This window comes from Haemorhous mexicanus, chromosome 30, assembly GCF_027477595.1.
Source record: "Haemorhous mexicanus isolate bHaeMex1 chromosome 30, bHaeMex1.pri, whole genome shotgun sequence".
NCBI classification, from domain to species: domain Eukaryota; kingdom Metazoa; phylum Chordata; class Aves; order Passeriformes; family Fringillidae; genus Haemorhous; species Haemorhous mexicanus.
In genome coordinates this window covers 1,322,991-1,335,182 of record NC_082370.1, presented here as the reverse complement: position 1 = coordinate 1,335,182, position 12,192 = coordinate 1,322,991, and the positions used below count along the sequence as shown (strand labels likewise).

Genomic DNA, 12,192 nt, shown 5'->3' with positions numbered 1-12,192 from the left:
CTCCCACCCCTCCAGGCTGCTCCAAACCCCATCTCCTCCCACCCCTGGGACACCTCCCACCCCTCCAGGCTGCTCCAAACCCCATCCAGCCCAGCCCTGGACACTTCCAGCCATGGCTGAGCCCCCTTCTAACCCAGCACAACCAAAGCCTTTGAGCCATTGGGCTTTGAAGAGAGATTTTTCTGCCTCACAAGTCCCCAGAGGGGAAATGAAGGCCAGAAATAGCAGCCAGACCTGTCTGGCCAAAGCCCTGGGCTGGCCTCAGGTACCAGAGCTATTTGGGAGCTGCAGAAATTCGATATATTTAGAGCCTGGCCTATTTGGAGGCTGTGTGGGGACACGCAGAGGAAGGAGGTGGACAGCAAATATTTTGTTCAGGATGTTTTGGGGCAGGCATTAAATAAAATCCCTCTTTAAGGAATATGTGAAGGTAGGATTCAGCCACTGTGGCCTTGGAATGGCTGGGACAGGCAGGAAAGCAGCTGCAGGTGGGTCTGGGATGAGCTGGGATAACACAGAGTGGCTGCTGGAAAAGCAGGGGTGGCGTTCCCAGCTCGGGGAGCACTCAGGGAATTTGGATTTCGGAGCTCCTGACACCCAGCAAAGGCTCTGCAGCTCCACCACCCTCCCAGAAATCCTCTGAAATCTGCAGTGGAAGTGGAAAACGGCAAAAAAAAAAAGGAATTTTAACAAGGGAGGGGTGGAATTCTGGTGTTGCCAGGAGGATTAACCCCTTCCTGCCTGTCACAGCTCTCCCACCACTTCAGGGTTTGGGTTGAAAAGATCATTTTTCTGTTCAAATATTGAACTTCTCCTAAGGACAGAGTGGGCTGGTCTGGGTGAGAAAGAGTTGGCTGGTCAGAGGTTGGGCTTAATGAGCTTGGAGGTCTTTTGCAGAGATTTAATTTAATTAATTTGGGTTCCTGACCTTGATGTGTCTTGGCAATAAATGTTCCCAGCTTTCAGAGGTCGAGCACGGCCCCTTCCCAGCAGGAAAAGGATGGAAGAGCTCAGGGATGGGAAGAAGTGTGACATAACCCTCCAAACATGAGCTGTGATGGGAAGGGATCTGTCTGAGCACATCCCTATGGAATGGCTGGGTGATTTATGGCCATGGAAAATCTCATCCTGCCCCACTTATCTGCAGCTTTTCCAAACTGGGAAGCGGAGCTGAGCCGGTGTCCAATGGGAAGGAGCGTGGCTCAGGGGTTATCGAGCTGCTGCTGAGGGAGTGGGGGGCTCCCTGTGGGGCACAGCTGAGCCAGCCAGGCCAGATTTGGGCAAAAACTTGGACAAAACGTCCCCATGCAGGGCCCTGCCACCCTGGGGTCACCGGTGGATCCCCCCCTCCCCGGTTTTCCATGTTCCCAGCACTTCCCAGCCCCAGGGAATTTGCAGCCAAGGGGCTTTGAGGCTTTAAATGATGAGGGAAGGCTTGGGGAATTGGGATTGTTCAGAAGTTTTGGGGTGACCTCACTGTGGCCTTGCAGTGCCTGAAGGAGCTGCAGAAACAGGGAGAGGGATTTGGGACAGGACACAGGGAATGGCTCCCACTGGGAAAGGGGAGATTTAGGTGCAGTGTTGGGAAGGAATTCCTGGCTCTAAGGGAGGGGAGGGGCTGGGATGGGATTCCCAGAGGAGCTGTGGCTGCCCCTGGATCCCTGGACGTGCCCAAGGCCACCCTCAAGGTGAGGAAGCTTTTCCCAGTATCCAACTAAAGCTCCCCTGGCCCAGCTCCAGCTGTTCCCTTGGATCACAGGACCAGGATCTGCCCTCACTCCTGTTAATCCATGGGCTGTGCACAGCCAGATCCACCTGGGAATCACAGCCAGGGTGGGAATGCAGCATCCAACACCCAAGCTGGGTTTAGCACCTCCAGCCAGGCCTGTTTTAGTAAAGCCTGGTTTGAGCAGCAGCTGAAGGACAGACTGACAGATCTCTTCCCCCGGGGAACCCCGGTGGGATTGCGCTGCTTCTGCTCTGTCAGCGCAAAAGCTGATGGAGAGTCCTGACCACAGCAGAGCTCAGAGGAAATTCCAGCCCCCTCAGCCCTCATTCCAGAGGGAAAACATCACTGGGACAAGCTCTGGGCTCCACAGGAACCCAGGGGCTCACGCATGATGATGAATGCGAGGAATGACCTGCACAATTCCCAGGGAAGGGCAAAACCTTCCAAACTCGCCTCACAGGAGGCTTTGGACCCTCCTGGTTCAGGTTTGTGGCCCCCTGGGTCACCCTGCTCCTCGTTTTTAGCTCCAGCCGTGCCCCACTGGCTGCTGAGGAGATAAAGCAAAGATAAGGGTGGTCAAACGCAGAGGGGGAAGGAGCTGGAACGTTTGACAGCCAGCTGGGAGCTGCCACGATGGCATCCAAAACATCCCAACTCCTCACCTCCGGCCTTGATCCTGCTCAGGGAGAGCAGCAGGGAAGGAGCCCTGCAGCTCCAGGGATTTTATTTTATAGGGAGAGAAGGAAAATCAGCTGGGTTCTGCAGAATGGAAGCAGTGGGGCTGTGGGAAGGTTCGTGAAATTCAGGGAGAAACAGAATCCTGGAATAGTTTGGGAGGGAAAGGGGCTCAAAATCATTCAGGGAGATAAAGAAGCCTAGAATTATTTGGGTAGAAAGGGGCTCAAAATCATTTAGGGAGAAAGAGAATCATGGAAGGGTTTGGGTGGGAAAGGAGTTCAAAATCATTCAGGGAGAGACAGAATTGTGGAATGGTTTGGGTGGGGAAGGGGCTCAAAATCATTTTGGGAGGAAGAGAATCCTGGAATGATTTGGGTGGGAAAGGAGCACAAAACCATCCAGTACCAGCCCTGCCATGAGCAGGGACAATTCCCAGGTTGCTCCAGCCTGGTTTTGGACACTTCCAAGGATTCCAGCTTCTCTGGAATTCCATTCCAGCCCCTCCCCAAACTCACAGGGAAGGTTTTCCCCCTGATTTCTGATTTTAACCTGCTCTCTCTGTCAGTTTGAGGCAGGCAGGGGATGAGCAGGGGGGCAGCAGCCTCTGCCCAGGAAATGCAGCACTTCCACCCCACTCAGCACAGCTCCTTCAGCATAAATCCACTTCTCCCTTTTCCATCCCCTCCTGCTGCTGATGGATCCAGGCCTCTGCTCCAGGAATTGCTTCAGTCTCGTGATTCATCTGAAATTTCAGCACCCCCAGAGCAGCAGCCCAGCTCATTCCCAATTGTCTGAGGAGTTCCACTCCTCCAGCCCCGTGCTGAGCTCACGGCAAGGCTGAGCCCTCCAAAGCCGCCATGAGTAATTCCTGGAGCAGCTCGGGGTGAGCTGACCTCTGTCTAGACTAAAGCAGATTTTCTTCCAGGTGTTTTGAGGACTCTCTGTGGCTTCAGAGGAGCCAAAGCCACCCTGGTGTTCCATGGTCCTGCCTCATTCCCTGGGACACAAGGCAGCCATTGATGGAGCAGCTGGGGATGATCCCTCCCAAGGCAGGGGAGGCGAGGTCAGGCCGAGGAAAGGAACTGAATCCCTCAGATCCTGGACCTGCAGCCCTTTTCCTTTTCCTTTTCCTTTTCCTTTTCCTTTTCCTTTTCCTTTTCCTTTTCCTTTTCCTTTTCCTTTTCCTTTTCCTTTTCCTTTTCCTTTTCCTTTTCCTTTTCCTTTTTCCTTTTTTCCTTTTTCCTTTTCCTTTCTCATTTCTCCTTTCTCCTTTCTCCTTTTCTCCTTTCTCCTTTCTCCTTCTCCTTTCTCCTTTCTCCTTTCTCCTTTCTCCTTTCTCCTTTCTCCTTTCTCCTTTCTCCTTTCTCCTTTCTCCTTTCTCCTTTCTCCTTTCTCCTTTCTCCTTTCTCCTTTCTCCTTTCTCCTTTCTCCTTTCTCCTTTCTCCTTTCTCCTTTCTCCTTTCTCCTTTCTCCTTTCTCCTTTCTCCTTTCTCCTTTCTCCTTTCTCCTTTCTCCTTTCTCCTTTCTCCTTTCTCCTTTCTCCTTTCTCCTTTCTCCTTTCTCCTTTCTCCTTTCTCCTTTCTCCTTTCTCCTTTCTCCTTTCTCCTTTCTCCTTTCCTTTCCTTTCCTTTCCTTTCCTTTCCTTTCCTTTCCTTTCCTTTCCTTTCCTTTCCTTTCCTTTCCTTTCCTTTCCTTTCCTTTCCTTTCCTTTCCTTTCCTTTCCTTTCCTTTCCTTTCCTTTCCTTTCCTTTCCTTTCCTTTCCTTTCCTTTCCTTTCCTTTCCTTTCCTTTCCTTTCCTTTCCTTTCCTTTCCTTTCCTATCCTTTCCTTTCCTTTCCGCTCATCCCCATTCAGCTCACAGACAATCCCACGGGTTTATCCACACTGGGGTGTCCAGCACAGCCTGGATTTTCCCTGGATGCTCAAAAGCACCTCTGGAAATGCTTATGGGGGGTGGGTCTTTCCATAAAGTTTGGCCAAGGGCAGCCAGGGAATTGAGGCAGTGAAAAATCCAAGGAAAGGGAGGTGTCCGAGGCACCACAAACTCCCCAAGCTGAGGAGATGAAGGAAAAAAATTCCCTTTTTTCCCCTCAGAGCAGCTCATCCCAGCTCCCCTCCAGCCCAGCATTCCTGCCTCTCTCTATCCTGCAGAAATCCCACGGGATGAGCTCCAAGGCCTTGGGTTCTGCCATTTCCCCAAATCTCCCCCTCAGCCTCCCAGCGAGAGCCCAGAACCTTCCCCACGCCTCCCTCCCTTCCAGCCCTAATCCCACATTCCCACAAACATTCCCAGATTCTTTATCACGGCTTCTCCGTCATTGCTCATCCAAACCACACAAAAATATCTTTATACCTTCCCTTTAAATCCAGCGTGGCTGCAGGAATGATCCCACCCCAAATCCAGCCCTTCCTGCTGCCCCCGTTAGCCCAGAGAGCCCCAGACTGGTCCCATGGTCAAAGAGGAGAGAAAATTCAGGATTTTTGTCCATTAGAACCGAAAATGTCAGGAACTTCCTTGAGCTCAACACAGATTTTGTCTCTCTAAATTCATTCTTTGAAATATTCACAGAACAGGTTTCAGTTTTGAAAGATTGTTTGAGGAACTGAAATAATTTATAGTAAAAAAAAAAATCTCCGATTGTTTCCAATTCTTATTATTTATCTGATAATGTGAAAAAGTGTGTGGGATAAAGATGGGATAAATTGATAATTTATGTCAGTCCCAGCCACCCCAGTCCACAGGATGCTCTGAATCAGCATTTTGACCCCGTTTATCTCAATTTGATGAATCAAGGGCACATTTTGTCTCTAAATTCATCCTTTGAAACATGAAAAGAACAGGTTTCAATTTTGAAAAAATAATTGAGGAACGGGAATAATTCATGGTGAAAAGTTTCAAATTCTTATTGTTTATCTGACTTCCTGAAATTGGAACCTGAATTTTGTCTCCATAGCCCAGGCAGGAGCAGGCAAGTTTTAACCCCAGAGATGGGATCAGTGTGGGATAAATGGGAATAAATGTGGGATAAATTGATAATGGGAATAAATAGGTGGGATAAATAGGGGATAAATTGATAATGTGGGATAAACAGATAATGGGAATAAATATATGGGATAAATAGGGGATAAATTGATAATGTGAATAAATAGGTGGGATAAATATGTGAATAAATATGGGATAAACTGATAATGGGAATTAATATGGGATAATTTGATAATGGGAATAAATAGGTGGGATAAATATGAGATAAACTGATAATGTGGGATGAATATGGGATAAATTGATAATGGGAATAAATGTGGGATAAATTGATTATGTGAATAAGTAGGTGGGATAAATACAGGATAAATTGATAATGTGGGATAAATAGAAAATGGGAATAAATATGTGGGATAAATATGGGATAAATTGATAATGTGGGATAAAGATTAGATAAATTGAAAATGGGAACAAATATGGGATAAATTGATAATGTGGGATAAATAGATAATGGGAATAAATATGTGGGATAAATAGATAATGGGCATAAATATGTGGGATAAATATGGGATAAATTGATAATGGGAATAAATATGGGATAAATTGATAATGTGGGATAAAGATTAGATAAATTGAAAATGGGAACAAATATGGGATAAATTGATAATGTGGGATAAATAGATAATGGGAATAAATATGTGGGATAAATAGATAATGGGCATAAATATGTGGGATAAATATGGGATAAATTGATAATGGGAATAAATATGGGATAAATTGATAATGTGGGATAAAGAGATAATGGGAATAAATATGTGGAATAAATATGTGAATAAATATGGATAAATTGATAATGGAATAAGTATGGGATAAATTGATAAGGTGAATAAATAGGTGGAATAAATAAGGGATAAATTCATAATGTGGGATAAATATGGGATAAGTTGATAATGTGAATTAATGTAGGATAAATTGGTGAGGTGAATAAATATGGGATAAGTTGATAATGGGAGCAAACATGGGATAAATCGATAATATGAACAAACATGCAGGACAACCACGTGATAAATTAACAATTTCCATCACTTCCAACCATCCCTCTCCTCAGGACCCTCTGGATCATCATTTTCACCCCAGTTACCTCGATTTGGTTAATCAGGGAGTTGTCAAACTTGAAGCCTGGGATCCTCTTCTCGCTGCACAGCACGCCCACGTCCTCGGTGTGCTTGCAGTCGCTCACGCCCCAGCCGTTGGAGCCGCAGCCCGCCAGGCTGCTCTCCCTGCCCGTGCAGTGCACGTTGTCCAGCCAGATCTTCCCTGGAAAAGGGGGAAAACACTGCTGAGGTTCCCGGAGGAGGGATCTGGGATGGATTCCCTGAACCTGGATTCCAGGGAAGTGCTGGGTCTCACACTCAGCTGAAAATCAAGGTGAATAAAGGAACATCTCAAGCAGGGCATGTTGTCCAGCCAGATCTTCCCTGGAATGGGAAAAACCACAGCTGAGATTGCAAAAGGAGGAATTTGGGCTGGATTTCCTGAATCTGGATTCCAAGGAATCTTCCCTGGCATGGGAAAAACCACAACTGAGATTTCAAGAGGAGGAATCTGGGCTGGATTCCCTGAACCTGGATTCCAGGGAAGTGCTGGGTCTCACACTCAGTGGAAAATCAAGGTGAAAATAAAGCAGCACCTCAAGCAGAGCAGGTTGTCCAGCCAGATCTTCCCTGGAGTGGGAAAAACCACAGCTGAGATTGCAAAAGGAGGAATTTGGTCTGGATTTCCTGAACCTGGATTCCAAGGAATCTTCCCTGAAATGGGAAAAACCACAACTGAGATTCCAAGAGGAGGAATCTGGGCTGGATTCCCTGAATCTGGATTCCAGGGAAGTGCTGGGTCTCACACTCAGTGGAAAATCAAGGTGAATAAAGCAGCACCTCAAGCAGAGCACGTTGTCCAGCCAGGTTTTCCCAGAATGGGAAAAAACACAACTGAGATTCCAAAAGGGGGAATCTGGGCTGGATTCCCTGAATCTGGATTCCAGGGAAGTGCTGGGTCTCACTCTCAGTGTGGGAATCAATATGAATAAAGCAGCACCTCAAGCAGAGCACATTGTTCAGCCAAACTTTCCCTGGAATGGGAAGAACCACAACTGAGATTCCAAGAGGAGGAATTTGGGCTGGATTCCCTGAACCTGGATTCCAGGGAAGTGCTGGGTCTCACGCTCAGTGTGAAAATCAAGGTGTGAACTCTTGGTGTGAAAAGAAAGCAGCACCTCAAGGTCTGATGGACTGGGAAAAGCTCTGGCCCACAGCTTTTCCCACCCTTTATCCATATGGGAATATTAAACTAATATTAACTATTTTAAGCAATATTAAATTAATATAAATAAATAAAACTAAATAAAATAATTACTGTTATGTTAAATTATTAATAAAATTATAATTTAATTATGCTATAAATAATGTATTAAATTAATGCATAACGTATTAAATGAATGCAATTTAGTTGAAATATTAAAATAATAAATGAATACAGAAATCAGGCCCCTCAGAACCAGAATGGGAAGAGCCCCCCACACCCTGGATTTGGGATTTCCCTGGGAATTCTCCCTCCTGTGTGACCCCGTGGCCAGCCTGGTTTGTTTTCCGAAGTCACGGCCTCTTCCTCGCTTGGAAATCTCCTGCTCTGCCTCCGGAGCCAAAATCCACAACTCTGGGAGCACATTCCAGGTTTGCAATTTTACGGGACATTTATAGGTGTGAGCACTCAAAAGCTGCTAAAATCCACCCAAACGGCACCTGCGGCCCTCCTGAGAGGAATTCTATCCCTGGGGGATCCACCAGGCTCCAGGGAGGGCGGGAAAAATCCTCAGCAGGACAAGATTCAATCCCAAATCCCAGTAAACCCCAAGACATCCCGTGGGGTGTCTGTTATTCCACAGATCTCTTGTTATTCCTGGATTATTTCTGAGTTTTCCCTCTCAAAGTTGGTGATTTCAGGAATTCTTCCTTTCCAAGGAAGGAAGGATATTTGGGATCCAGGTGGGATTTTCCACATTTCCACCAGGTGCAAGGTTCAGAGGGTGAGAAATGATGTGGAAAACTGAATTTAGGAATTCTTGGGAACTGGAGAGGCTCCCCCAGTGCTCTGGGATCCCAATCCAAGGTCCCTCAGCTGCTCCAGCCCCTTCCCCATCCCTGGGCCCATCCTTTGGATGCTTTCCAATAATTTTACACATTTTTTACTGCACAGAGCAGAGCATGAGAAAGGAACATTCAAAACTACCAATTAAACTAAAATTAGGGATTATGGGGAACTGGAAAGGCCCTGAAATCCCAGTCCAAGGTCCTTCAGCTGCTCCAGACCCTTCTCCATCCCTGTATCCATCCTTTGGATGCATCCCAACACCTTTTTTACCTCACAGAGCAGAGCGTGAGAAACCAACACTCAAAACCATCAGTGAGACTGAAATTGGAGATTATTGGGAGATGGAAAGACACTCTCCCTGCTCCAAGATGTCCTCACCTTCTCCTTTTCCATACTTGGAGCTGGGCAGCCAGCACACGGCCTCCACGTAGCCCAGCTCCCGGCGCGAGAGAGAAACACCCCAAAACCACCAATGAGACTGAAATTAGGGATTACCGGGAGCTGGAGAGGCTCCCCCAGTGCTCTGGGATCCCAATCCAAGGTCCTTCAGCTGCTCCAGGTCCTTCCCTATCCCTGGGCCCATCCTTTGGATGCTTTCCAACACCTTTTTTACCTCACAGAGCAGAGCGTGAGAAACCAACACTCAAAACCATCAGGGAGACTGAAATCAGGGATTACTGGGAGCTGGAGACATTCCCCACACTGCTCCAAGATCTCCTCACCTTCTCCTTTTCCATACTTGGAGCTGGGCAGCCAGCACACGGCCTCCACGTAGCCCAGCTCCCGGCACGAGAGAGAAACACCCCAAAACCACCAATGAGACTGAAATTAGGGATTACTGGGAGATGGAGAGGCTCCCCCAATGCTCTGGGATCCCAATCCAAGTGCCCTCAACTGCTCTTCCCATCCCTGTGTCCATCCTTTGGATGCTTTCTAGCACTTTAACACATTTTTTACCACACAGAGCAGAGCATGAGAAACCAACACTCAAAACCATCAATGAACTGAAGTCAGGGATTACTGGGAGATGGAAAGAACCTTTCCATACTCCAAGATCTCCTCACCTTCTCCTTTCCCATACTTGGAGCTGGGCAGCCAGGACACGGCCTCCACGTAGCCCAGCTCCCGGCACAAGAGAGAAACACCCCAAAACCACCAATGAGACTGAAATTAGAGGTTATTGGGAAATGGAAAGACACTCTCCATACTCCAAGATCTCCTCACCTTCTCCTTTTCCATACTTGGAGCTGGGCAGCCAGGACACGGCCTCCACGTGGCCCAGCTCCCGGCATGAGAGAGAAACACCCCAAAACCACCAAATAAACTGAAATCAGGGATTATTGGGAGATGGAAACATTCCCCACACTACTCCAAGATGTCCTCACCTTCTCCTTTTCCATACTTGGAGCTGGGCAGCCAGGACACGGCCTCCACGTAGCCCAGCTCCCGGCACGAGAGAGAAACACCCCAAAACCACCAAATAAACTGAAATCAGGGATTATTGGGAGATGGAAACATTCCCCACACTGCTCCAAGAACTCCTCACCTTCTCCTTTTCCGTACTTGGAGCTGGGCAGCCAGGACACGGCCTCCACGTAGCCCAGCTCCCGGCACGAGAGAGAAACACCCCAAAACCACCAAATAAACTGAAATCAGGGATTATTGGGAGATGGAAACATTCCCCACACTGCTCCAAGAACTCCTCACCTTCTCCTTTTCCGTACTTGGAGCTGGGCAGCCAGGACACGGCCTCCACGTAGCCCAGCTCCCAGCACGAGAGAGAAACACCCCAAAACCACCAAATAAACTGAAATCAGGGATTATTGGGAGATGGAAACATTCCCCACACTGCTCCAAGATCTCCTCACCTTCTCCTTTGCCGTACTTGGAGCTGGGCAGCCAGGACACGGCCTCCACGTAGCCCAGCTCCCGGCACACCACGTGGGCGGCGTGGATGGAGAAGTCGTCGTCGCAGACGGTGCCCCACTCTCCGCTGTAGAACACCTCCACCCTGCCCTCGTTGTGCTTCCTCTTCTGCCCCGCCAGCCTCAGCTGGATTTTGGGCACGTCTGGGGCTCTCTGGGCGGGCTGGAACACCTGGGGGGCGGGCTCGGGGTAGCCGGGCAGGTACGGCCAGTGCTCGTACTGGGCACAGCTCAGCCCGGCCAGCAGCAGCAGCAGGCAGGGGTTGGAGGGAAAAACTTGGGATCTTCCCATTTTCAGGGATCACAGTCCTCAGAGGCAGAGCCAGGCAGTGCAGGCAGGGCTGTCCTGGAGGAAAATCAGGTTTTAATTAAAGTTTGGATCAGTACAAAATGGATATGATTTATGTTATTACAGCATTTATGTTATTTCATTATTATGTATTTATTTCTATATGTTATTATTTACTTTGTGGCTCATTATGTCTTATTTTATGTTTAATGATTAATTATTATGTTTACTATTTATATTATTAATTATTATTTATATTAATAATTATTATTTATGTTATTATCCTGGAAATTGGGATTACTCCAACGCCACCTGTAAAAACCAAAGTCAGCTCAATTACTTCTTGTGGGGTGGGACAAATACACTGAAACCTCCCCCATTTCTAAGTTTTGATCAACTTGCCACATCATTTCACCCCAAAAATACATTTTTCCCCGGTAAAATTCTCCATGTTGGGAGGTGTAGCAAATGATTTTCCTGTTTTCCTCCAGAAATCCAGCAGGAAAACTTCACCCAAATCCTGCCAGGACAGAACCAATCCCTTTTTTCTCCCCATCAAGAACCCAATCCCATCTGGAGCAGTGGAAAACCTGGAGGGTGAGGAAATCTCGTGGCCAGCAGTGAGGGATTGACCCCAAACTCTGGGTTCCCAACGGGAGAAAAGATTTATTTCTGTTCCTGCACGTCTGGTTCCGGCTGTGGAAACTCAAAACACCCCCAGACACTCAGCAGAGGCCTTGGATGACCTTGGAAGAATGGAAAACATCTCCAGGTTTTGGTTGTCAGTCTGGATGGGGATTTATTGGCGTCCGAGTGCTGCACCAGCACAATTTAAGGTAGGAACAGACAACTCGTCGTGACCATGAGAGGAATTTCATCCAGGAGTGGAATCCTGGGAAATCCTGTCCTTTTGCTGCTTCCCAGGCACGTGGGGTGGTCAGGCAGGACACGTGGGGACGAGGATTCCATCGTTCCCGAGTGAAACAATGCCAGAGCTCAGTGGGAAAAATCTCCCCAGACCTTGGAGCTCCGTGGTTCCCTGGCAGCCACCGGAGGGGAGGGAGGAGAAAGGGGCAGGGTTTGGCTCCAAAGGAGATGTCCAGGAACTAAAATGCTCTGAGATTTCAGCTCAATCTGGTCTATCCCTAAAAAAACCCAAAAACTTCCCAGAAAAATCACATCCTCACATAAAGATAGAAAATCCGTGAGCAGCCTTTGAAGCTGAGGAGGACATGGATCAGAATCCCAGGGCTGTGCCTCAGTTTCCCTGGGGGTTAAACAGGGATGGGGCTCAGGAGATTCCTGCTGGAATGACAAGGACTTTGCCAAGGAAGGGAGAAATGAAACAGAAGCTTGGGGATTAAAGCCCAGGATTGGAGGGGAAACAGGAAAAGCCAGAGGAGGTTTTACAACAGATCCCATAAATCAGGATGGGGTGGGAAAA

The 12,192-nt window shown here is 47.9% G+C and overlaps 1 protein-coding gene across 4 annotated transcripts in view; it reads right to left on the bottom strand.

Annotated features, from left to right (window-relative positions):
* LOXL2 (lysyl oxidase like 2) overlaps positions 1 to 12,192 on the bottom strand; it is a 70,715-nt gene that overhangs the window by 46,442 nt on the left and 12,081 nt on the right. Inside the window, exons 2-3 of one of the 4 annotated variants that reach the window (XM_059870693.1) lie at positions 10,403 to 10,805; positions 6,529 to 6,704 (exon numbers count right to left, since the gene is read on the bottom strand). In XM_059870693.1, coding sequence (XP_059726676.1) covers positions 6,529 to 6,704; positions 10,403 to 10,751 — 525 coding nt within the window. In that variant the 5' untranslated portion in view covers positions 10,752 to 10,805. Of the gene's footprint in view, positions 1 to 6,528; positions 6,705 to 8,912; positions 8,973 to 9,919; positions 9,981 to 10,080; positions 10,143 to 10,402; positions 10,806 to 12,192 lie in introns of those variants that run through there. The other 3 variants (XM_059870694.1, XM_059870696.1, XM_059870695.1) reach the window with 3 other exon arrangements.